Genomic DNA, 25,625 nt, shown 5'->3' on the forward strand with positions numbered 1-25,625 from the left:
AAAAAGTAACCTCTTGAAAGGCTGGACTCGTACCTACAGCCCAAAATGCAAAAAGATCTTCCATTGTTGTGTGGGGTTTCTTAAATTAAAAAAAAAATCCATAGTTTGTATATCTTATTACTACACTGGAAATTTCCTTTGAAAAATAGTAAAAAAAAGTTTAAAATGTTCACACATAAAAACCATACTTGTACAGCAGTAATAGAAAGTTCATCTGCTGTCACCAAACTCGTGGCAAAATATAAAAATGAAGATACTAGTCTCTCACCAATGAGCTATCAAGTCTTCTGAAGACATATGTGTAAGGCAACATAAAGGTCTGGGTTCGAGAGATCATCTAGACCATGGTTTAAATTATCAGGAACAAACTGCGGTGTACCTTGGGCTCCCCTTGTCCCTCTTCTCCTTCACACACAAGAGGAGAGTGAAAGCTTACACTTAAAACCACAGGTCAACATTATTTATGAACAGTGCTTTGTTCTAAAAAAAAAAAAACAACAACAGCGCCAACAATCCGGCTCAAACCATAGTTTCAGACAGGTCACAATTCCCAATGCAATTCAAAACTTTGGTTTGTTCTAACATGAAAACAAAAGCTTTCGCTCCTCTCTCGCACACAGAGGTAAAGTGGAAGTGCTCAAATTCAAGGCTGTCCTAGGTTATCATCTAAACCAGGCCAATAGCTTTGCTCAGTTTTGTTTCTCTAAAACCACATGTAAGGAAATTCTAATAAAAGATTCATTTCACTGGGGATGAAAGGAAGGCTTTAAAAATCAGGTTCTCCTGGTCCCTCTAAACTGCTGCTACCGTAGATTTCCGAGAAGGGTTCCTCTTCATCACTGACATCTGTTTCACTGCTGTTCTCAATATACTTGTCTGCTGGAACTTTGTTCAGCTCCAGAAAGCTAGTAATGAGCTTGGCCACAGCTTCTACATCACTGTTGAAAAGGCACAAGCAAGAGTTAGCAATTCATGTGCCCACTTGAGGTGGTCACAAAAGTGCACAAAATATACAAAATATCACGGGGTGGTGGAGGCAGCAAAATTAAAAGTACTCCTTAAGTATCCCTTCCACTCAGGCCCGACCACAGAGCAGGAGAGATGCTGGGCTCAGGGCAATTCACACTGTGTTCCCCATTAGCTTCATTACTCCCCTGGCAATGGTGGCGGTGGTCCTGATGGTGTTTATTAAGCTCTCAGACTGGGGTGCGTACTCAAAATGTGCAAGGCTTTTGTGTTCTAATCACATAGTGGTTGCATGCAGACAAGCATATCTCCCTTAGTAAGCGAAGACATGAGCATGCTTTGTTCCCCCACACGCAGCTGCTTCACTCCTCCCTTCACACAAGCAACCAAACAAGCTGGGAAGTCTCAGTTAGTTTCCCTGTTATGTTTGAACCAGCAAATTATGATTAATGGCTTTCAAACCAGCCAGGATAATTAAGCCAACATTAAAGCATGGCTTCTTATCCTGCCTTGTTTGGAAGCCATAAGCATGCTTTCCTAATTTGGATGTTTTAGTTAACAGACACCCTGCCTTGTTTCTTAGCTCATGCTAAGGGAGCAGTGAAGGAGCTGTGGGTGCACAAGGCTTAAAGGGCATTTAATATGTATGGTGCTTTCAATGGTAGCTACTTATGTGGCTCCGTAGCTCTTAGAATGATAACTTCTATCCAGAGAGAATCTTGTCCTTGTAGTTGTATAGAAAGTTCAGTAACAAGATAACATAATAAAACATCCAAATTATTTTTGATGTTAGAAGATTTAGGGCAGAAGGAAATACTTGTTCAAACAGCACACAGTTGAACTATGGAATTCACTACCTGGATGGCTTTAAAATGGATTCGGACAAATTCAAGAAGGATAAAGCTATCAAGAGCTATTGCAGGCTTCCCGTCAGCATCTGGTTGGCCACTGTGGGACCGGGATGCTGGACTAGATACGCACTGGGCCTGATTCAGCAGGGCTCTTACGTTTTCTTTTTTAAACTCAGATTTTGAAGAACTGTCTCAATTTATTTTTTTACATGTCAGCTTCAATGTTATCCACACCTAGGGTTCATAGTGCCAGAACAGTATGCATGCAACATGTTCATCAACTGCAGTATAGATTAGAATGTACTACAATCATGAAAATATAATCCAGCTTGTTAAATACCAACCAAAATATACAAATTAGTAGCTTCGTGGCTTATTTCCACTGTGAGCAATTGGTGCAGAAGAAGTTGCTGCCCCAGCTGCAACTGAGGCCATCATATACAACTCAAGAAAAGGTAAAAGTAAAGGACTCCTGGACGGTTAAGTTCATTCGAGGCGACTATGGGGTGCGGTGCTCATCTTGCTTTCAGGCCACAGACAGCTTTCCAGGTCATATGGCCAGCATGACTAAAACACTTCCGGCGCAACAGAACACTGTGACAGAAGCCAGGGTGCACAGAAATGCTGTTCACCTTCCCGGTGCAGCAGTACCTATTTATCTACTTGCACTGGTGCTTTCGAACTGCTAAGTTGGAAGCAGCTGGAACAGAGTAATGGGAGCTTACCCTATCATGGGTATTCAAACCGCCAACCTTCTGATCAGCAAGCCCAAAAGGCTCGGTGGTTTAGACCACAGCACCACCCGCATCCCCCAACTCAAGAACTGTAAGTGGCACAAGGTCAACTGGATTATTGAAAGTCATATTGTCTGCCTAAGGTTCAGTGATGCTTTCTCACAAATCCTGAACCATCATAGAAGAGAAAATTCATACTGTACCTTCTGCAGCCCATCACTGCACTCTGCGTCAAAGGGTGTGAAAACCCAGTGACAAATCTCAGGACAACTAGGTAGCCCTTCCCAAAGTAGCGTACTTTCTCCTCTTCCACATTCACAGCTCGAATTTCATCCAATGGAACCACCACTATTTGACAAAGGATCAGATTATTGTTAGCACTGTGATCCCAAGCAACACTTGCTGTGTTCTCTGAAACATCACACTCCCATATCCTACACTTACAGTAGTAAAAACAGTCCAGCCTTCCTTTTATGTTACTGCCAACTGCCTATCATTATTTTAAGGACCAACAGAACTAAATGAAAATGCAACTGAGGCAATGGAAAGTTAGCTTTTCCAAATCCTTCACCAATAATTAGTGGCACAGAATTTTTTTTCTTACAAGCTCAGTCTCAACATCCATTAAAAACAATAAACCCAATGTTTAACCCTTATGGCAGTAAAAATTGTTTGTTCAGAATAATATATATATATAAACCATTAATTAAAAAACTCTCTAAGCAATGTACATAAAATATAAAACACTCATCAGTGATACAAAGTTAAAAGCAGCAAATATTAAAAAGTGTGTAAAACTCATTTATGAATCTGGATAGACTTGCTGAAATAAAATCATTTTTATCACGAGTCTAAAATGGTCTAGTCAGGGAGCCTGCCTAACGCTAAAAGGCAGTTCTAAAGCATATGTATGTGCTGTGACACTGAAAAATTGACTCCACAACAATGTCTTGAAAGGGTTGTGCTTCAGAAGCTGAATGAGACACTGAGCTTAGATTCCCAACATCCTAGTGCTAGCTTCTTCATTGTCCAGGATAAACTCTTCACCCTTCCCCATAACTAACAGATTTTCATTAGTACAGTGTACACACAGTCCTGGACTCGAGACGGTATATATTTGGTTGCTGGACAACACATGTGTCATACTGCTACATTTGTGGCTTTACCTTGTTCGTGACCTGCCCTTGACAGAGTCAGCAGCTTCTTGTAAAGGTTGAATGTCTTTAGGAAAACTTTTCCTGTATCCTTTTGAAATATAGCTTCCTATGCAGGAAAAAAAAACCAACCACCATATCACAGCATAGAATCAACTGTGGGAGTGTGGGAAAATAATTGCTTTTTTGAAAGGCAAAAATAAGAGCAAGGATAAGTGTCCTACCATTAACGTCAATTATTGTAGCAGTTAAGTAAATACATAATAACAGATGTTCATTGCTGTCCCATTATTGGATTACACCAAATAAGCTTGTTCCCAGGTCCTTCTCCCAAAGTGAAACCTACCAAATCTCACATTTTTTACAGGAAGGCTTAAGATGCTTTTGCTTTCTCTCACGGCATATACTCTGGTAGATTAACTGAGAACTTGCTTTGGCCCTTTTCTGGGACACTGACAAGCAGCATTAACAAAGCAGTATGGACAAAGCAATCCGAGCAAGCATTTGGCTAAGGCAATGAAGGCTCCTATTCCTAGCACACTGCTTACCTCCCACTCCTCCAGATTTTGCACAGCTACGAAGAGACAGCCGGCAAGATAAAAGAGTTTCCATCCCAAGCTGTCTGAACAGAAAATATTTCAAATTAGTTGCAAACATCTAAACCACACCCACCCTTATAACTAGTACAGTGGTACCTCGCAAGATGAAATTAATTCGTTCTGCGAGTTTTTTCGTCTTGCGAATTTTTCGTCTTGCGAAGCAACTCAAAAAACGAAAAACTCTTTCGTCTTGCGAGTTTTTTGTCTTACGAGGCATTCGTCTTGCGAGGTACCACTGTATCTTATTTCAACAATCCTTCTAAATCAAGCTCTTTATCTCAGCTAGTATCTGTATTGAATATGTGTGTGCTATTGTTTTAAACCACAGTCGAATCTTGGAAGTTGAACGGAATCCGTTCTGGAAGTCCATTCGACTTCCAAAACGTTCGGAAACCAAAGGGCGGCTTCTGATTGGCTGCAGGAAGCTCACGCAGCCAATCGGAAGCCATGGAAGCCTCGTCAGGCTTTTGGCTTCCAAAAAAATGTTCAAAAACCGGATCACTCACTTCCGGGTTTCTATCGTTCGGGAGCCAAGACGTACGAGTGCCAGTGCGTTCAAGAACCAACGTACAGCTGTATATCATTGTTTTTAATTGTTGTATATATGCATTTGTTCTAAGTGTTGCTGTATATGTATATTTGTACATATATTTTTACTATTTTGTAAATTGCTTTGTGACACCTCCATAGGAACAGATTCATAAATAAACTCAAGAACAGTAAAAGCAAACACATTTTGTAAACTATAGAGGTCACCTGTTTGGTAATGAAACAATTATTTCAGTACATTACACACACTGTGCCAGGCAGAGGCATTCAACTTTCTGTCAGCTACAGCTTTGCAGCAAATGCAGATATCCCCCTTTTAAGCAAGATCCTGTTTTTTACAGGCTTTCAAAACCTTAATGTTGGAGTGCTCTGAAGCTAAGTGCAAAGAGATAGAGCCTTTTTCAGCTGTGATCCTGCCCCCTCCCATCTCCCCACGACAGAAGGCCCTCCCCATGAGATTCACCCAGGACTGAAGTAGATGACCTTTCAGCCCCAGGCAAATAATTTAACCAACTTTATTTTCCAATATGGCATATAAACTGTTCTTTTAACTACAATTATTTTTATTAGCTACTGCTGGGTTTAATCAAGTTGCTTGGGTTTTTACTGTTCAACTGTTTTCATTGTTTTCCTCGGTTAATTAATTAAGATCCAACAAAAAGCTTCTAGCAAAATTATTAAGCTTTACCTTCACTATAGTAAGCAGCAGCCAGACCTACAGAGGAGATCCCTAGAAAGAGAAAGGAGATAAATGAATTTAGAATTTACTTTCAGCTACTTAAATATTCTTAGCACTTTGCTCTTAGAAAAACAAGTTTTATGCATGTGCTGACAGGCCTTTTAAATTTCAGTGTTATTTTTCGTAAATAATAATAGTAATAAATCTGAGTTAACTATTCCACTGAACACTATAAAAATGATCCATTTAGGCAAGTGAGAATAAAATCTTACTTGAAATCCGAATAAGGAGCCAGATATCAAATTAGGCCAGTTGTGTGACATCACTAATGACTAAGTCTGTTATATCATCATGAAACTTTCAGAACACCTTCAGAGTTTTTCCAGTCGTGTATTACAACTTGTTATATGTCTGATCACCCTGTGGTCTTTTGGAAGACCATTGCAATCTGTCTTGATTAGGGTTAGAGGACTTTCTCAAAGATTATAATGTGTAACATGGAAAGACAGCTGGAAATATAGTGTAATACCAATAGCAAACCAAATGCATTCATCTGCAACAACTGCATTATCTTACTGGCTACTGAGGATTTCCAGAATCAGTTGCAATTACTGTTGGTGGGAGTGGAGCAGAAAAATACTGTGGGGGGAAATAGGGTTGTATTCAAGTAACTTTTCTTCAGGGTAGAACCACCGGGAATGCAAGGGCCTAAGATAGCCATAATCATTCATTTTCATTGGTTCTACTCTGAATAAAGGGTGGGTGGATACAACCTTAGGTTACTGAGCTTTGGACCCCCTTTACGTTATGGAATATTGGCTTGCAACCAAACTACTGTAATATTCCAATCAATCTGTAAAATCTAATCCCACCGGTTAAAAGTTCCTGCCCATCACATGAAATCCAAGCCTCACTCTCTATATTCACCACAGATTTCCCTGGCCTAAGAGGCCATAAAGGCAAAAGTAAAATGTCCTCTCCAGTAGTAGTGGCCAGTTCAGCGGCAAAGGAGGGGCATTGCTATTCTCCCAGCTTCGCAGCAGAGCATATCACTAGTGCTTACTGGCCTAACTAGTAATGGTTGGTGGCGGATTGGCTCCACCATGTTCCGGCACACTGAACCTGGATCCTGACACCTCCCCCTTCAGTAAGTGTTGGGAACAGACTGTGTTTGGAAGCCAGGAGGGCAGCAATGTCCCATCTATGTCACCACACCGGACACTATTGCTGTCCAGCAAGCTTTTAATTTGGATTTGTTTTAGTAGAGGTTTGTTTTAACTCATTTTTAAAAAAGGGAGTATCAGCCTATACAAAACTGAAGACTTACCTACAAGGAGAGACCAAGATCTGATACCAGGTGATCTCGTCAAATGAAGAACAGAGTCTGAGTGGTCTTCAACCAACATATACATCTTGGGAAGTGGGGGCAAATCTACAGAGCTCCTGAATACTCACAGAAGCCGCCTACAGAATGACAGGGAATAAAACCAATTGAGACACTGTTTACAGACCCTTGCCCTTCATACTTTGAGGCGTACCTCAGTCCCATGTTAAATTTATGTGGTGTTTTATTATCAAGTGTAGAAATCCTGTGAAAAGTACAAATGCATACACCTGCTAGGCCAATCAAATTAGTGTACTTTAAAGCAGAATGTGCACTCTCAATATTCTTATGCTTAGTTTAACTTTAACAGAGCCTACATTCAATTTTCCAACTTTTAAAACCAAAGTTTAAACTTTTGTTTTATACCTTTCTCAATATCTAAGTGCTAAGAAAGTCGGACAAGTGAATGGTTATTCTTACATATGGAGTTAGGAGGAGGTCAACCACACACTAGTTTCTCAGGTCTATATTCAGAGAACACTATGGCATGTAATATCACAAATGAAGTGGGTGGGTGAGTGGGTAAAGAAAGCAACTACAGTAGTCGTCCATCTTTATCATCTATAATACCCCCAAAACAAAAACACATCCACCAGAACCAATGTAAGATCACACTGTAGCAAAAACAGGAAGTGTACGGCAATATTATAAAACAGAGGCAAATTGCGACTTGGCAGCCGCACCTTCTACTTTTAACACAAGCACGAGACAAGAAAGAGAGCTTTCCAGTTTCGTCAACTTCATTAAATGAAAAAGCACTTCGTGACTTTTTTTTATTTTTTACAAAAACCCACCCCACCAAAGCACTTAAGAAATCTAACATTCACTTTCTGCCTTGTGCATAATTGCATCGCTGCGAGTATCACTATTGAGCAGCACGCACATGATTTTAAAAGTGGAGGGGACAAAAAGGGAAGTGTGCGTAGGCATTTATCCCTCTCCACTGACCATTTTTGTGGTGTGTGTGCTATGCAGTCAGAAAACAGTTCTGGGAACTGGACCACACCAGGTCCCCCCTGCCCAGCCTCCTTCTCCTACTATGCAAGAGGAGACGAACCCCACTTTCTTTCCCCGTTAACAAGCCCGTTAGTGGTCTCCGGTCCCGCTCCCCGCCCCCCAACTCGCCCTCTCGCTCCCACTAACTGCCACCCCCTTTTCAGTCTTCGGCCCTCTCCTTTTCCGCCCCACTCCCGATGCTCCCATCGCGCAGCCGCCTCCACCCTCCTTCTCTCTGGCTCACCTAAGACGTCGCTTCCCAATTTCTTTTCGGGCGGGAAACGCTCCAGTACCATAGACGTAAACCAGAGAGTCCTACACAGTCAACCATAGAGAGGACAGGGGAAAGAGAGCGAGATAGAGCGTATCCCTTGAACACCATAGATCTATATCTAGCGGAAAGCTCTCGCGGAGGAGAATCTTCTTCCTCTTTTTAGGGTAGATGTGCGATTGTTTCGCAGCACCGCAGTGAAAAGCAGCCTGTGCCTCCCCCCCCCCCCCACCTCACTGTTGTTGCATATGAAGTTTTTGCATGGACTCCTATGTCTCCTTGTCCCACACGAGAAGACGCACAAAACCACGGAGGCGGCGTAGCTCCTTGCTCGTCTCGAGGAGGCGTTTCCCCCTTGAATCCTCGTTGGTTAGTCTAATTGAAGTTGGGCATAAATACAGCATTAAAAAATCATCAGATAGTTTCCGTACTAAGGAGCTTTGATTAAATTTGAATTCTCAGAATGACAGAACAAAGTACATTTTAGCATGCATTTCCAGGAGACAATAGGAAGACAAACTGGCTAGAGCGACTATAAATGCGCTCAGGAAGCTATTTGCGACACACAGCTTGCCAGACACACTTCTGAGTGATAATGGAACCGCTTTTAACTTCGGCAGAATTCAAAAAATTTGTAACCAAGAATGGAATCCGCCACATTCGTTTCGTTCCTTTTCACCTGGCCACTAACGGCCAAGCTGAACGCATGGTCCGTACTACCAAAGATGTGCTTAGGCGCATAGTGCATGGAGACTGGACTCTCCATTTAGCGGAGTTCTTATTGGCCCAAACACATCACTCCAAGAGCAGTGACCGGCCAGAGCCCAGCGGCGTTGCTTATGGGGAGGAGGCTCACTACCCTCCTTGATTTTATGCATCCCAACCAGGCTCTTGAGCAACGGCCATCCACTGTGGTGCTGGAGGCTCAAAGAGGGTTCTCCTCAGGGGACACTGTATGTCTGAAACTATGGGCCCAAGACAGGGTTGGGTCCCTGGTATCATTGCAAGGGTTGGAGGGAGGACTGGTTTGGAAGAGACACCTTGACCAGATCATAGCCAGGGCACCTTCGAACATGGAACTTCAAGCGGAACTAGAGGACAGAGAAATGGGTACTTCGGGAAATTCTGTGCCCAGGCCAGGGTGGAAACCAGATGGGTTGCCGGTGACTGAGTTACCCCAGCAGAAGGCGTTTTCAGGCTGCAATGCTCAGTGGCTCCATCAGCAGTGACGCCTTTGGAGCCAGCCTCGCTGACCGCCCCACTCAGACTGTGGGTACCAGAAGAACCTCCTGGGTGACCCACTCGGGCACAGGAACTGCGATGGTCCCAGCAGGAGTGGAAAAGGCCGACACACCTTGATGACTATGTTTGTTCCTTTTGTTAGGAAGTTGGGGGGGGGGAGTGTTATGTATTGGGTTTAACACATTTTATGTTACAAGGCACGTTCTAACCAATCGTATAAGGAACATTCTAATGGCAAGTACAGTGGTACCTCGGGTTACATACGCTTCAGGTTACAGACTCCGCTAACCCAGAAATAGTACCTCGGGTTAAGAACTTTGCTTCAGGATGAGAACAGAAATTGTGCTCCGGTGGCGCGGCAGCAGCAGGAGGCCCCATTAGCTAAAGTGGTGCTTCAGGTTAAGAACAGTTTCAGGTTAAGAATGGACCTCCGGAACGAATTAAGTACTTAACCCGAGGTACCACTGTACATTAAAAGGGCAATGGCAGAAAACTCTCTACCCTCCATCAATCAGGAACAAAAAAATTAAGTACTTAACCCGAGGTACCACTGTAAGCGCATGCACTTTCAACTGTCAACGGTCAGTTCATGCTCTGCATTATTATTGTGTTGTCCAGTCAGTTTGGTTCTTGTTTTCCTGTGAGTGAGCTGTTGTCACTCCCAAATGTTGAATAAACGTAGTTGAGGAACTTATACTGCCTTGGGCTTCTGACTTTTTCTGAACATTTAACAAATTAAATTTGAATTCTCAGAATGACAGAACAAAGTACATAATTACCTTTTAGCATGCATTTCCAGGAGACAATATGAAGACAAATACTCAAGTAGCACACTTGAGTTCAAGCCATTGCATGGAATAAGAGCAGGGCCTGATTTAGATGAAGAGGCCCTAGGCTACTACACTTGTGAGGCCCCTCCGCATCCCCCACCCTCACAACTAGAAGAAAATGGAAGAGTGTTATAAACAAAACTGAGTGAAGCCAAGGATCATGGCGGGTATTTAAAATTGTACAATTCACCTATACATAAATCCGGCACTGAATAAGAGGCATCAATTTATATAATTAGCCAAGGTACAATGCTTTTATCCTTTTATTTAGGGGATTTCTAACATCAAGTACTGGAAACCAGAAATGTGTGGTGGTTCACTCCATTGTAATCATGTAGTATTCTAGCCCTTTCCAGAGAGAGAATAATGAGTCAAACATAGGTAACAGTAAGGGGGGGGGGATCTAAGCTACATTTCAAAACTTTAATAAAGCAAATTGTGTCATGATCCACAAATTACAAATTCATGGGGATAGCTAGGCAGGCAAGCTAGTAAAGTTGTTCAGGCTGCCATTGATCTTACTTGGTCTCCTAAAGCTGATACTGTACTTACTTGCCACAGGTCAACAGACAAGTCTAGCCCCTTACAGGGATGCTGTGCTAATTACTAAAGGTAAAGGTAAAGGTACCCCTGCCCGTACGGGCCAGTCTTGCCAGACTCTGGGGTTGTGCGCCCATCTCACTCAAGAGGCCAGGGGCCAGCGCTGTCCGGAGACACTTCCGGGTCACGTGGCCAGCGTGACATCGCTGCTCTGGCGAGCCAGAGCCGCACACGGAAACGCCGTTTACCTTCCCGCTGGTAAGCGGTCCCTATTTATCTACTTGCACCCGGAGGTGCTTTCGAACTGCTAGGTTGGCAGGCGCTGGGACCGAGCAGCGGGAGCGCACCCCGCCGCAGGGATTCGAACCGCCGACCTTTCGATCGGCAAGTCCTAGGCGCTGAGGCTTTATGCAATTGAAGTGTTTTGGTTTCATTTGCATGCCTGAGATAAGCCAGCATTACTATCCTTGTATTCCAGTAGCCTCTCCTCATTTAACACTGTTGTTGTACAATTAGGAAACCAGTTAACCCATCATCTGTTCCCCCAGCATGCACTAAGGCTGAACAGAGAGTGCCTTGCACCCAACAAGTATTGAACCAGGGACTTATCATACCACTCACTAGTTAGACTCTTGGCAGTAAACTTCAACAGCTTGGTCCAGATTATCTCAAGGAGCATCTTTCCTCCATAGCAGAGGGTGAAGTGGGCTGCTTCCGATAACACTTGATGGGGGAATAGATGAAGGCACTAATTGGCTTCTAAATGGTGCAGCAACAGTTTTAAAAGTGTTGCCTTTTAGCAAGTGAGGGCACTGGAATCTGTTTCAGGTAGTAAAGTGCCTTGGGCTGGCATTGCTTTTCCATTTACACCCTCCTACAGGTCTGCTGTCTTGAGACCAAAATTGTTCCTTTATAGTAAACATTCATTGCCTTTAAAGCGGATGCTTCTTTCTGCAATCTGCATGCAATCTAGGAATGGCAGGGCTGGCTGGTGCTGCCGGGGCCCAACATCCTACAGGCCACAGCCACACATTGCTTACAGATTTATCTGTACAATGGAAACATTGGCATGTGATCAACCAGACTGTTGTGCAGCATGCCATAAGGCAGCCAGAGAACACGTGAGTCCAAAGTGCACCTGCCTAGAAGTGCCTATTGAGCAAAGGTTACATTTCACAACACTCCCAACCCGTTTAAGCAAGTGAACCAGGAGATATCAGGAAAGAAAGAAAGAAAGAAAGAAAGAAAGAAAGAAAGAAAGAAAGAAAGAAAGATCACCAACAATAACTTGGAGAAAGTAATTCCGCCGCCACCCCAGCATTTCCATAAATTAGATCACAACTACTCTAATGGCGAGCTTGATGCAAATATGAACTTTATATAGCATCTCAGAAGGGCTTCTTCACATACAGCCGATTAGAACATAACAGGATTGTTATAATGTCATACAGAGTTTCACTAGCTCATCTAATAGCTCTACAATTATGTACAATGAACAAGCAATTCCATTTTAATTTCCCTAAGTGTTCCTATTGATGAGACAGAAAAAAGTAAACATTTCTATTTTTGATGTTTTATATCAGCCTCAACTTAGCCTCTCCATGTCAGAGCAGCTCAAGGTTGTTCATAAGCTATTGATCTGGAGTTGCAATCCTAAGTCAACAACCCTTGTTTACACTTGAAAATCCAGGATGTTTTAGCTACTCTCCCTTGTCCAGCTCCTCTGCACTCCTTGGATGGTTGTGTTCTTGCAGAAAATTCCTCAATCCCGATATAACATTTTATAGGATACCTCAAGAGATATTCTACCTTCTAGGACTCCTTACTTTCAACTCACTTGAGCCTCTGATTAAATTCTTACCCATGTAATAAAGTACAGCATGCTCTAGATGAAAAAGTTATCTCAGGGTCACTGGTCATATAACCAAAGGAAATGAAGTCCTGGAAGTCAAATAAAGAAATGCAAAACATCTCTGTGTATATGTGGGATGGCAAATGCCCATTAACACCTACTGATCACTTTATGAATTTAAAACATGAAATCTAAAAGCAGTAGTTCTCAATAGGTTTACTGAAAATGATGTATTGACTCAATGCTATGAAGAACAAACATTTTATCAATAACATTTTATCAATTTACATTTTATCAATTTATTTAACAAAATTTATCTACCACTTATTTGTAAAAATGAAACAAAATACCTCCAGTTTTCAAAAATTGTGTAATTACTGGTGAACAAAATCCAATGTCAAATTTTCAATCTGCTTTCCTATCAGTCTTGTTTTGTTTTGCTTTATTTTATCAAATATAGTACTCATGAACTCAATTCCAAGGAACACAGAAGTTCCTCTGCCCAGTTCTGTGTTGGGAAACAGCATTAAGCAAGGGCAAGATGACAAAGGGTGGATATGTGATTCTTCTAATCGCATCAGCCTTCCTGGTTGCCATGAGTTGCTGGAAACGCACTTGTGGGGAGAGTGCTATTATGCTCATATCCTTCATGTGGTCTTCCCATAGGCATCTGGTCGGCCACTGTGAGAAAGGATACTGGACTATGTGGGCCTTTGGCCTGGTCCAGCAGGACGTTTATATGTTCTTGTGATAAAAAAGGTAAAGGGACCCCTGACCATTAGGTCCAGTCATGACCGACTCTGGGGTTGCGGCGCTCATCTCGCTTTATTGGCCGAGGGAGCCAGTGTACAGCTTCCGGGTCATGTGGCTAGCATGACTAAGCCGCTTCTGGCAAACCAGAGCAGCGCATGGAAACGCCGTTTACCTTCCCGCAGGTGCGGTACCTATTTATCTACTTGCACTTTGACGTGCTTTCAAACTGCTAGGTTGGCAGGAGCAGGGATCGAGCAACAGGAACTCACCCCATCATGGGGATTCGAACCACCGACCTTCTGATCTAAAATGTATTCCTGGGGGACATGCATATTTCCAAGTAATTTCTTCCACAATGTACACCTAGACCTGCATCAGATAAGTGCCAATAAGAAATAATACCCTTAAAGAAAGGAGCCTTTCTAAAGAGCACAACAGCTTTGAAGCTCAAATGTTAAGGACGTTTGGGGTGGAGTGGGAGTAGTCAGAATCATATCCTCGATTGTCTCCAGAAGAAATTAAGAAACTCAAGCTTTCAGGCCTCTGGCATTGCCATAGGAATTGACTCCTAGGGGCAAGGTCCCTTTGCCCTCCCCAATAAAATAGCCCCCCCCCCCAAGTTGAGGGGCATTGTCATTCAAATGGTGTGCATGTGCCACGTCTTGTGATCGATTATGCAGGGTGGGGCATGTCTGCTCCCTCTCCCAATATTTTTTTCAAGTTAGTACCTCTGGGCATTTGCTATTGGTTGGCAACAGCAAGCAGAGGAAAAGACGGAGCATCACAAGCATATGAGAGATGGTAAAGCCATCTCGGCAAATTCCTTGAGCTCAGCAGACAGGAATATTCTGCACCTGAAGCATCCTTGGCGGCTGGCAGTCTGAAATAGATTAGATTGATTTTAAAAAAAAAAAAGCACAGGAGAAGCCGACAGCACAATGACAGAACGGAATTTAATGGGCGGGGGGGGGGGGAGAGATCAAAGTCGGGCGTGAGACCCAGCTGCTGTTGTTGGCATCATACTGTAATCCTCGGATGGACCATCCTCCTGGCGTAGCCAGCTAGGGAGAAAAAATACCATAGCACGGTGCATGAGGACATATTGAAATTGCACCTTTCTGCCGCACGGGGGCGTTGCCCCCCCTTCCCGCGTTTCCACCCAAATGCCTGGGACTACGTGACAGCTCTCAAGTCTACAATGAACGCTTGCAAACGGCGGGGGAGGAGGAGGGAGGACAAACAGGACTATCCCAAAAACAGGAGGAAAAAAGAAGAGCTCTCTGCACCTTACTTAGGAACCGTTCAGGACCCCGCGCTCGTGTCCTGGGCCGCTTCCCCGCTTCCTCTCTTGTCCTAGCCTCATGCACCAGCCTTTTGCCCTGGCGAGGTTTCCTTTCTCCTAGGGATGCCCTTTGTGACTTAAGTGAGTTTTGCAACAAGGTACGGTGCCTCTGCTTTTCTCCCTCCCCCCCCCCCCTCATTCCTTTGCATGGTGGTCGTCCTGCTGTTGCAGCGAAGCGTGGCTCCTGTTCATGTTTTAAGGGGTTTCCCCCCCGGTTCTTCTGCATCCGCAGCCGCGAGAAGCAGTGCCTGTCTGCCGGTTGCTTAAGATGTTATAATTGCTGGGTTTTATGCGGAATTTGCCATGATGACGATAATGATAAGGAGTAGATTGCTCTGAATTTGTGCCAGTCTCCATTAAGGAGGATCAGAACCCGGGACTCCCACAAACTGCCACACACGCAGCCAGTCTCGTTATGTAATCCCTGAGATCAACTGTTAACCAGGCTTGGCTATTCTTTTGAGGCAGCTATTAAATGCTTAAACCGAAAAGGAGACCCCCCAGAACGCAGGAGATCTACTTCTGGTTTGAGCATGGGAGGCCAGTTTAGCTGGGATCCAAAGCATGGTTTAACGGCTCTTTACTTGCAGGTAAACGTGTTTAGGGTTGGGCGGCTGAAGGCAGGGCTGCTTTGTCGTGCAGACAGACTGACGTGTCTTATGCATGCATGTGGGTAAGCCCGCTGGTTCCCATGAGGACATGTGGCATAAATAGCCGTCGTTATTAAGGGAACCAGGGCAGGTCGTTCTGCTCCATATTTCTGAACGTATGATGAGCTTGTGCACCAAATTATGTTTGCATTACGGATGGGTTTCCCCCAGAGGTATCCATTGCATCTACCGCTCAGTTGGTCCAGGCATCTCTTAACCTTGGCTATTGCTGGCCAGAGGTAAAAGAGACTTGGCCAGGGAACAGTAGATGATATTGGTTGTAGCAAACAGGCAGGTACCAGCAGCCCTGGTACCCTGGGAACGTTTATATTCCAGTGGGGTGTGTGTGTGTGTAATTCTTCACTTAGGTACCTCCCACGTGCTAAATAAATGCCGGCAAGCAATGAGTTGTCATAAATGACTCTTACCACCAACCAACGTTCCGAGATGATGGAGACTGCTGAACTGTACTAGATCTTTCCCCTTTGTAAGGGGGGTGTGTGAGCTTCTGAAATTAAGGGCACCAGACATTTTCTGTGGCAGAAGGGATACCTGGGAATTGTAGCCATTGGTAGCATCATCTCGAAATGCACATAATAGAGAACCCCTTTAAAGGCAGAAGTGAAGGGCAATTGCTAGCCTGGGGCTCTGAGCCCTTGGGAGAGAAAGCAGCTGTTGTAAAAACATGTCAAACTGAGTGGCGGGCATTTAGAGAACTCCCAGAGATGTGCTTCTTGATTTGCATTTTTCACACCCTACATTCTGAAAGGAAGCTGTGCTATCCATATGGGAGAGGATTTGCCAAGTTCCTTATAGTCCCTGAGCAAGACAAAGTTGTATATATCTGAGGTGGTGCGCACACACACACTTGTGCATCTTCCTGACTCACCTGTGTCACCCTGTGTCTCATCCATGCAGTGCTCCTGCCACGATGTCTGAAAACCATCTCCTTTCTCTCTCCTTCTCTCTCAGCTCCAGAGAGACATATTATGGCTATCCAATTAAATATTTGTCTTGGTTTCATGGCAAGAGAAGCACGTTGTTGCCATTGTCTATATCGTACAATAAAAACACGCCACGCTGGAGCTAATCACTGATAGGACACGAAACATATTGCGTTGTGATCGCCTTTCCGTGTCAGATAAGTTGACTGCACTTAGTGCCCTTTAGTTAGTTCTGCAGTATTGAAGGATCAAAAACTTCCCCCTTTCAAAAGCGAAAGAGGTAGGGCTGTCAGCTGAGCAGTCAAGACGTCCGTCTTTCTCGGTTTCTCATTGGTTCCAGGAAGCCTTGTTCAAAAAGAAGTATTGTTTATAAGAGGGCTGGAAGGCAGTGTAAAGTAAAGGGCAACCACCATCTCGCTTTTTCTTGTGCTTTTTTCTGTTTCAGGCAGGTGAAAAGCAGAGGCATCTGCTTCCTCTTCTACATCTCTTGGATGCCAATATAAGAAAGCGATCCAGCAACATTTGGCGTGAGGCTCGGCTTAGCAGCATATAAACCACACACCAAAGAAAATCGACACAAAGAGACCTCCAAATGAAGTGTGAAAATTGCACCAAAAAGGTGAGTCGGTCATTTCCTTATATAATTCTAAGGTTGCACATGTGCAGAGAAGTAGGTGCCCTTGAACTGTGTGTGACTTATTCCTGAGTAAACATGCCTAGTGCTGGGCTTTGCAGTTGTAATCCTGTGTACCCTTAACTTGGGGAAAGCCCCACAGAACCCAGTGAGACATATTTCCAAGTGTGCATTCAAAGGATTCCAGCAAGTTTCACAGACTACTTGAATGTAAGGGTTTTGTTTTGGATTCCTCACCTTTTGCTTTTATCTAAAAAGTAGAACCTTATTATTAGGCTGCGATGAGGAGTACTATCACGTCACCTGTCCCAACACTCAAATAGATTAAGATTCCCTTCTAAATTAAGGCAGTCCTTCTACATACACAGGGAGTTGGGAAAGTCACAGTATTTTTTTTTTTAAGTATCAGTACTATTGAAAATACAAAAACAGGTATGTATCGTTACTGTTGACATGTTCTAGTAAGAAATAAGAGTCCATTTTTCAATCAAGTTGCTTGCCTCACAATTTCAATGAAATATGTCAGTTAGTCTGTCCATTTCAGAATTTTAAGCAATCACCCTCTTATCTGCAGGAGAAAAGGTGTTTCCAGTGTCAGTCCTACACTATCTTAGCAGCCAGCCGTGCTGTATTATAACAAGTTTTTAACAATATTTTAGGCTATTTCATTACTATTTCTGTGGCCATTTTGCTGATTCTTTCCAAATCACCTTCTTAGTTACTTTATTATCAGTTAGCTTTGACAGGGCTGAGTGCTCAGGTTCCTAGATATACACTTATGTGCTGGCTTTGCATTTTGTGGCTTTGCATTTTGCCCCGGGGCCTCTCGAGAACCAAACTTGCTCACAAACAGTACCTCTGTGTATGTATGGCTTAACTTTGAAAATATGTACTGTGCACGCAGGAGCTCGATAGGGCAGCCTATCTTGCACCACCTTCCCCATCTTGTCAAGCCACCTAAGGAGGACAAATACCCCTTTTCGGAAAGCTATGCCTTAAGTGTTTAGAGTGTTTTTATGACCCAGGAATAATAACTTATACTTTGCAGAGGGGGGTTGTTGCAGCAAAACAAACAAAAAAGCACATTAAAGATTTGCATTTATTATAGACTGGAGAAGATGGTCATAATAATAATATTGCAGGCTTAAAGTACGCCAAGAGTCTTTTCTCTTTCAACACAGAATTTGTTACTATTATTATTCAGGACTGTCAACCATGAATGTCTGAGTTCTCTGCTTCTCTGTTTTCACTCATTTCCACTTTGACTTGCACCTAGACTTCTAACTAGACTGGTTTGTTTTCCTCTGTCTTTTCTTCCTTCCCTCCCCCGCCCCCACTTGACACCCTCTCTGTTGAGATTAGGGGCACAGGCTTATCTTTTTTTCTTTTCTTTTTTACTTATGTAAAGCATCCTAAATAACCACAACAATAATCAGACATGTCAACTTCTGCCTGTCATTTGGTCTGTTATAAGCATACAGTGGAACCTCAGCTGTTGAATGTAATCCATTCCGGAAGACCGTTTGACTTCTGAAATGTTTGACAACCCAGGCGCAAAGGGAGAATGTCAATTTCAATAGTGAAAATTCAAAAACATGCCGCGGAAGCCGTTCGAAATCTGAAACATTTGGCTTTTGAGACACTCGAAAACCGAGGTTCTGCTGTACTGGGAAAATGTAGCTCCCACAAAATGAGGGTAGGCGTAACAATGTTCCATCCCATCTTGTTCTGGGCAGCTGCTTTGATCAGTGATTTTGTTTGTTCGTTCCCAACTAAAGTCTATTATTTGTTTCAGGAATGTAGTAATAAACAGAGGAATGAAGAACGGCAAAATACACCAGCTGATGTTCTCAACTCAAATGATGAAAATGAAGAGGTAACACTTTTGGTTTAATTTTTAGCAATATAATCTATATGTACATGTCTATTCAGAAGTGAGACCCTTGGGTTCAATGGGCCTCACCCTCAGGTGTGTGAGGATAGGATTACATCCAATATTACGTTCCCAATATTGTTCCCAGTCTTCTTAAACTTAAGCTTTTGTTGTCTTGGAGCCATTGCGGGTCCCCCTCTTTCCTTGCACACTGCTGGTTTCTGGTAAACATTGTGTTTTTTTGGTTAGATTGTGTGTTTATTAGAGTGCTTTACACAGTTGAAATGTTGCAACTGTTAATATCCCAATGATGAGATGTTCCATAAGGCAAATGCACGTTCCAAAATGTTTAGAGGATTTGCAATTAAGGTTCCACATTTTGAGTTCCCTGAATAACACTTACGCTAGTTCGGGTTGATGGGAGTTGTAGTGCAAAACATCTGGATGACACCAGGTTGGCAAAGGCTCACCTAAACCATCTAAGATGTCATTTCCTCAGCTTCTTGCACTAAATTAATTTGGAGAGCTTCATTGACAACAGTAAGGTAAAGGTAAAGGGACCCCTGACCATTACGTCCAGTCGTGGCCGACTCTGGGGTTGCAGCGCTCATCTCGCTTTATTGGCCAAGGGAGCCAGCATGCAGCTTCCGGGTCATGTGGCCAGCATGACTAAGCCACTTCTGGGGAACCAGAGCAGCGCACGGAAACGCTGTTTACCTTTCTGCCAGGGCAGTACCTATTTATCTACTTGCACTTTGACGTGCTTTCGAACTGCTAGGTTGGCAGGAGCAGGGACCGAGCATCGGGAGCTCACTCCGTTGCGGGGATTTGAACTGACGACCTTCTGATCGACAAGTCCTAGGCTCTGTGGTTTAACCCACAGCGCTACCTGCGGCCCAATTGACAACAGTACTTGCCATTAAATAAAAATAATAATTGAAACATTTCTCTATGTACAAAACAATCTGTTAAATAAAAGAGAAGCTGCCATTCTTATCATCACAGGGTTACAAGCTATCCATAATGCCAGAGGTGCCTCACTTTTGTATTCTTGAGGGCCAGCCGAACCCCACGCATTTGTCTAGGGGCTAGGAGTGTATTTTGCTGAGCAACTTGCCCCCATCCCCGTCTCCCAGAGTAGTCAGGCTCAATATCTGCCACTTAGCTGTCAGGGCTTCACAGGTGTAGAGAAATCTGTACTTGGGCATATAATTGTATTACTGACAAATACAAGAGCTATATAAAAATGCTAAGTATGGCTGCCTTGTATCTCTTGAAAATAGTATTATTTTACTTCTGGGTAATATGCTTGAGTGCCAGTGTGATGTGGAGATTGAAACCCCCCACTTAGCCACAAAGCTTACTGAGTTATTTTGGACTGATCACTGTGTCTAGGCCTAACCTACCTCACAGGGTTGTTGTGAAGGTTAAAGATAAGAAAAAAACACAATAACCTGAATTACAGGGCAGGGCAGAGGGGAATCTGCCTTCTTCCTTTTTGTCCTGGCCTCATAGGAACTATTTTCAGAAAACTTTTTCAGAAGCCATGACTGACAGTGAGGACGGGAGTGTCAAGAAGAGGGGCTGCTTATGGATTTTATTATGGGCTCCTTTACCTTTTCTACCACAATTCAAGCATCAGCCTCTAAGCTCCTACATATGTTGGCAAAGCCTTCCTTACCATTTTGAGAATAATTAAGCTAGCTCCGTCTTTGACTTGCTGTTGTTATTCCTTTACAGAAAAGTGAATTCCATAAGTTGGCTAACGCTAAAATATTCCTTAGCGATTGCTTAGCTTGTGACAACTGCATAACATCCGATGAAGCAGTCCGAGTGTTCCAGCAGAATCAGAAAGAGCTCTTCCATGTACTGAACCTCAATAAGGTAAAAGGAATGGTGCTTGCAGGTACATGCGTATGAAGAAAACATGCTATCTTAACATGGAAGATGGAAACAATTTCTTATTCCCATGAATCCCCCCTTCCTTTTCCCAAGTTCTCTCGCTCCATGTCTTCTGCCTTTATTTCGAGACATTTTAATCCTCTGGGTTCTTTATTCCCAACTTTAAAGCTCTTCTCATGTCTTCTCTACTTAACAGCCTCTCCTTTTACCTATTTATGAAACATCTCCTGCCTGTCTTCTCCTGTTTTAGTCCTCAGAAAAAGCATTGTTCCCAACTAGATCACCGACTTCCTTTTTAAGCCTTAGAAATAGTATAATCCCTTCCTTTCCCTCAGGCACACGGTCTGGGTGGCATTTTTCATTCTCTCCTTTTTCCTACCACAGATCCAGCTTGTTGCTCAGTCTCATTGGCATCCATTTTTTAACCATCCCAACACCCACCTTTTTATCTGTTTTCTGCAGTTCTTGTGAATTCTCTATTTCTCATCTGGGTTATTGGGACATTATTGGGATTATTGGTCTCAACCGTCTCTGATCTAAAATCTTTGGCTTCCATCATAAGTTCTGATGCCTTTCTGGTTTTTATTGTACACTTCCTTCTCCTTTTGTCAGGTCTTGACACGGATTCCCTCTCTCTTCTGCCATTCAGTTGCAGATAACTTCATATCCAGATATTTTCTTCATTAATTGCGCCACCCAGTGCTTTTTCCCTAGAAAAAGTGGTGCCGGAATTCACCATGAACGCCTTCCTCATTCTCTTAGAATGGCAATAGCGCCCATCTGAGAGGTGCCGGAACTGAGTTCCTGTGAGTTCTAGCTGGAAAAAAATGTCCTGGCTCTGCCTTACCTATCCTCTTTCTTTCTCTGCACCTTATTATCCTCTTCATTCTTCTGGCAATCTTATTCTGAAACCAAGTGGACAGTATTCTGTGCCCTTCTTGTGTTAGTGCATGGTCTTTGGGCTGCATAGTGGAACTTGTCCCCCTCTCCTTACCCTGTCCCCCCCCTCGCCCCCTGCTACATCCCCTACATCTGTTCTAGATGTTCCCTCAACCCTTTGAAGTAGATTTGGTGAGGGTGCATGCAGGAAGAGGAGGGGAGAGTAGTAATTGATTACAGAACAAGTGTATTAGATATTGCCCGATATTCACCACCACCACCACCACCACTCCTTGCATTTTTGCTTTGATCTCTCTTTAACTTTGGTACTTGTTCCTTTCTGACATCCAGACAGCTCTCCCTTGGTTATCATTTTTAAAAGGCCTATTCTCCTTCTCCATCTTATCTGCTTGATCTTCTTTTTCTCCTTTTCTCTCCACGATCTCCTATTGTTTCTTATCCTTAAATGAAAGTCTATGGCAGGGATTGCTTCATACCTTAGGCTTTGTAGGTGTACGCTTCAGATACTCTAAGTGTATACCTAAAAATAACAAATGTGTATACTTGGAAATATATGAACTATGCAAACACAACCAACACATTTTGCAGGCGCAGGTGTCATACAGGTGCAGTATTGACTGGACTTTTCAATTAAATGTACCCCAAAAGTGCTATCATTTTAAAAATGATAATAATAATAATAATAATAAAGAATTAAATGCCCTATATATTTTGAGCAGACTGAAAACTTCAAGAGATTTTCTTATTCAGTTAAGACATGTGACAGATTAGATCCTTCCCCTTATTAAAAGCTCTGTTCTGTGTAAGAGGGCAGCAATTTTTTAATAGATTCCTGAGACAGCACTTGTGACTTCTGTTCTCTGGCTGATATTCTTTCCTGCTGCAGCAATAGTCCTCTTTATTTTAGTGTGATTTCATTTCCTAACGAGTTGTGGTTGGAGGAAGCACCATGCGGCTTTCCAGTCACAAAACTCACAGCTCTGTCTAGCTGTTTGCCTTTAGCTCTCTTAAGGTCAGAAGACAGAGGGTGCTTCCAGACAGGTGTTTATTATGGGATTAGCGCTGCTCATGCATTCAAGGTTTTCGCAGCATCCGCATGATGATGTTGGCATCAAAATGCTAGCCAAGATCCTTCACGCTGGAGAGTGACGTATCTAGAGGGAAAGAGGGCATCATCAGTTCCATCACCAGGCCACTGCACTGTGTCTCCTCAGCTGTGTGAACTTGACTGCTGTGTGCCCATTTCAGGTTTTAAGGCAAAGGGAGAGAGCCAGTTCTGAAGGGGTCCTTCAGCAAAGTAGCCTCTTCTAGGCCCCCTTCTACTATGGTGGGCCTCTGGCTGCAGGCTTAACTGGTGGTGGTAGGAGCAGTAGCAACAGCAGACCTTCCGAGTGTCCCTTTTAGAGAGGCCGCCGCTGTTTCTGATTTGATCCTGGAATGTCCCGCTTTTCCTTAGGATTTCCCTATTTTCATTGGATATATATTGGAGGGTATGGAGTTATCCAACCCCCAAGCTGTCTGAAGGGAATCCTGTATAGCAGTGGTTTTCAACCACTGTGCAGTGGCACACTGGAGAGCCTTGAATGACGTCAGGGGTGCCACTAGCCTCGGTCCCTCTTTTTCCCCCTCCCTCCTCTAATGCTCTCTCACGTCTCTGCCTCCCAAAAACTTGTGTAGCTGTTTGTTGTAGCAGCCCCGCTGCCGTCACTGCTGCCTCCCAAGGTAAGGTCTCACATTCACCTTTGGTAAGGCTAGGGGCATCCTCTGCCCAGCTCCCTGTGGGGCAGCGTGAGGAGGTACCTGTCATTGGGGTGTGGTGTGGTGGGGACCTCAGAGATCAGGGGCGGCAGAAGCGGCTGCCCAGGGGACTCCCAAGGAGAGGGGAGAGAAGAGAGGAGAAGAGGCTGAGGGAACACTCCACAAGGGAGAGGGTGTTCAAAAAAGCATGAGAGACTGCCAAATCGGCAGGAAGGGGTGACATAACTGGGCTCCTGAGCCCCACAGGGGTGCCATAGAAAGAAGGCAGTTGGTCAAGGGAGCCATGGATTCAAAAAGGTTGAAAACCTCTGCATATAGGGAAGTTTTTTTTAAAAAAAAGTTTAATGTTTTATAATGTTTTGATATATGTTAGAAGCTGCCCAGCGTGGCTGGGGAAACCTGATAAAATGTGCAGGATATAAATAGTAAAATTATCATTATGGAATGGGACCTCCCTATTTTCATCAGAGAAATGTTGGAGGTTATGCAACGGTGAGGCTTACCTGGTGGTAGCTGGCCATTTGAACTTACCTGCAGTGCCTCCAATATAGCAGTGCTCCAGAGGCACCATGGGAAATCAAAATATCAGCCCACAGTGGGGATCCGCCATTTGAATCTCACACAGTGCCCCAAAGCAACATTCTATTGGGGCATTATGGGAAATGAAAATGGCCGCTCACTGCTACCACCAGCAGTTTGGGAGAGAGATAGAAAGGAGACCAGTTGCTACTGTAACATTTGCACTGTTTCCCTGTGTGAAGAAACAATTTGCTATATTGTAGTAATTGCCAGTTAAGGTGTCTTCCTCTTTTCTCCCCTTTCCTTAATATTGGAGGTGGGCGAAAGCAGTGCTTCTTCAGCACAATACTCCATTTCCCACAAAGCAGGGTGTGGGTGGGAGAGGGAGACATGAGATGGAAAATTGCCCACTTCCTTGAAAGCTTTTTTGAAAAGCTGGATTAACCTATGTCAGAGAGCAACTAATACAATGCAAGGAAGTCATCTGATGCAAAAACTATATCCTGAACTGTTGCTGTAATGCACCTGTATATTTTGTTGTGTATTGTTTTCCAGAAATGTGATACCTCAAAACACAAAGTGTTGGCAGTGTCTATATGTCCTCAGTCCTTGCCTTATTTTGCTGCAAAATTCAGTCTTACTGTTACCGAAGCAGCCCAGAGGCTATGTGGTTTCCTCAAAAGTCTTGGTAGGTTTGTTATGGTGAGGAAAAAAACAAAAAAAAAGCCAAACACAGCGTTTTTTATTTATTTTTGCATTTTGCTTCCTTGGCAAACTTTTACAGCATGTGTCAGCTTGGTAAAATATAGGATTGTGAAACAATTGAGCAAGGGATTCATGGATGGGTGTGTGACCTCAGTCATTAACACACTGTGATATAACAGGGCACTTAGGAGAGTGAAGAAAGGGTGAGAAGTTTTTTGTGGGTATTGCTTATAAACAGGGAATGTAAAAGTCTGCTATGCTGCAACTGAGCGAGGGATGTGGAAGGAAGCTATCTCTAGTGTGGAATTTAGAATCCGCACGAGATTCCTGTGCATATCATCAACTAGTGCAGGGATGTACATTCAAGAACACAGGAAGCTGCCTTATATTGGGACAGACTATTGGTCTATCTAGTTCAGTATTTGGCTGCAGTTCTAAAGGGTTCCAGACAGGAGACATTGCCAGCCATGCCTGGCGATGCCAAAGATTGAACCTGGGACCTTCTGTGTGCAAAGCAAATCATCTACCATTAAGCTATGGCTCTTCTCCTAGAGGGAGAAAGATCAGGATGGTATCTGCTGCCTCCACCCAACCACCTCATCAAACCTCCCTCAGTTCAAGGAAACATCTGCAAGGGGGCCTTGTATGCATTTCTGCGAGATGCACAGTCCTCCTCCGCTGCTGTGTTACAGTTCTCCAGCACTGGTGCTTCAAACACCAGAAGGAGAGGGATTCCAGAGGTCAGGAATGAGCTTCTGCCTCTCATGCACCTTTGTGTTCTTGTGCGTGATTCCCATGTCCCTTCAGCACTTAAGGACCAGATCTAAGTAGTAGAGCAAGTGCTCTGTGTGCAGAAGGTCCCAGGTTCAGTGCCTTGCATCTCTGGTTGAATAGGTTCTCAGACCACTTTCCCAATTATGGGAAAGAGCTATAACTCTTTATTTTTAAATATAATAAAAAGGCTGGAGAACGTATAGAATTTATGCAAGGCAACAACA

The 25,625-nt window shown here is 43.6% G+C and overlaps 2 protein-coding genes across 8 annotated transcripts in view; one reads left to right on the forward strand and one right to left on the reverse strand.

Annotated features, from left to right (window-relative positions):
- Positions 1-16,662, reverse strand: CYBC1 (cytochrome b-245 chaperone 1). 4 transcript variants are annotated; one of them, XM_083725986.1, is made up of 7 exons: positions 16,282-16,662; positions 6,860-6,996; positions 5,542-5,583; positions 4,254-4,327; positions 3,718-3,814; positions 2,755-2,899; positions 1-938 (listed from the first exon to the last, which is right to left on the reverse strand). In XM_083725986.1, the coding sequence occupies exons 2-7, from the start codon at positions 6,942-6,944 to the stop codon at positions 767-769; spliced, it is 615 nt and encodes a 204-aa protein (XP_083582112.1). In that variant the 5' UTR covers positions 6,945-6,996; positions 16,282-16,662; the 3' UTR covers positions 1-766. The 4 variants fall into 4 exon arrangements, with proteins under 4 accessions (XP_083582112.1, XP_083582109.1, XP_083582110.1 ...); XM_083725983.1 differs by lacking the exon at positions 16,282-16,662 and adding an exon at positions 8,157-8,246; XM_083725984.1 differs by lacking the exon at positions 16,282-16,662 and adding an exon at positions 7,600-8,163.
- NARF (nuclear prelamin A recognition factor) overlaps positions 14,526-25,625 on the forward strand; it is a 27,098-nt gene continuing 15,998 nt past the window's right edge. Inside the window, exons 1-5 of one of the 4 annotated variants that reach the window (XM_083725907.1) lie at positions 14,526-14,840; positions 16,782-16,955; positions 18,766-18,846; positions 20,584-20,727; positions 24,478-24,610. In XM_083725907.1, coding sequence (XP_083582033.1) covers positions 16,929-16,955; positions 18,766-18,846; positions 20,584-20,727; positions 24,478-24,610 — 385 coding nt within the window. In that variant the 5' untranslated portion in view covers positions 14,526-14,840; positions 16,782-16,928. Of the gene's footprint in view, positions 14,841-14,974; positions 15,333-16,781; positions 16,956-18,765; positions 18,847-20,583; positions 20,728-21,378; positions 22,577-22,623; positions 24,611-25,625 lie in introns of those variants that run through there. The other 3 variants (XM_083725909.1, XM_083725908.1, XM_083725910.1) reach the window with 3 other exon arrangements.

This window comes from Podarcis gaigeae, assembly GCF_964106915.1.
Source record: "Podarcis gaigeae genome assembly, chromosome: 2".
Taxonomy (NCBI): domain Eukaryota; kingdom Metazoa; phylum Chordata; class Lepidosauria; order Squamata; family Lacertidae; genus Podarcis; species Podarcis gaigeae.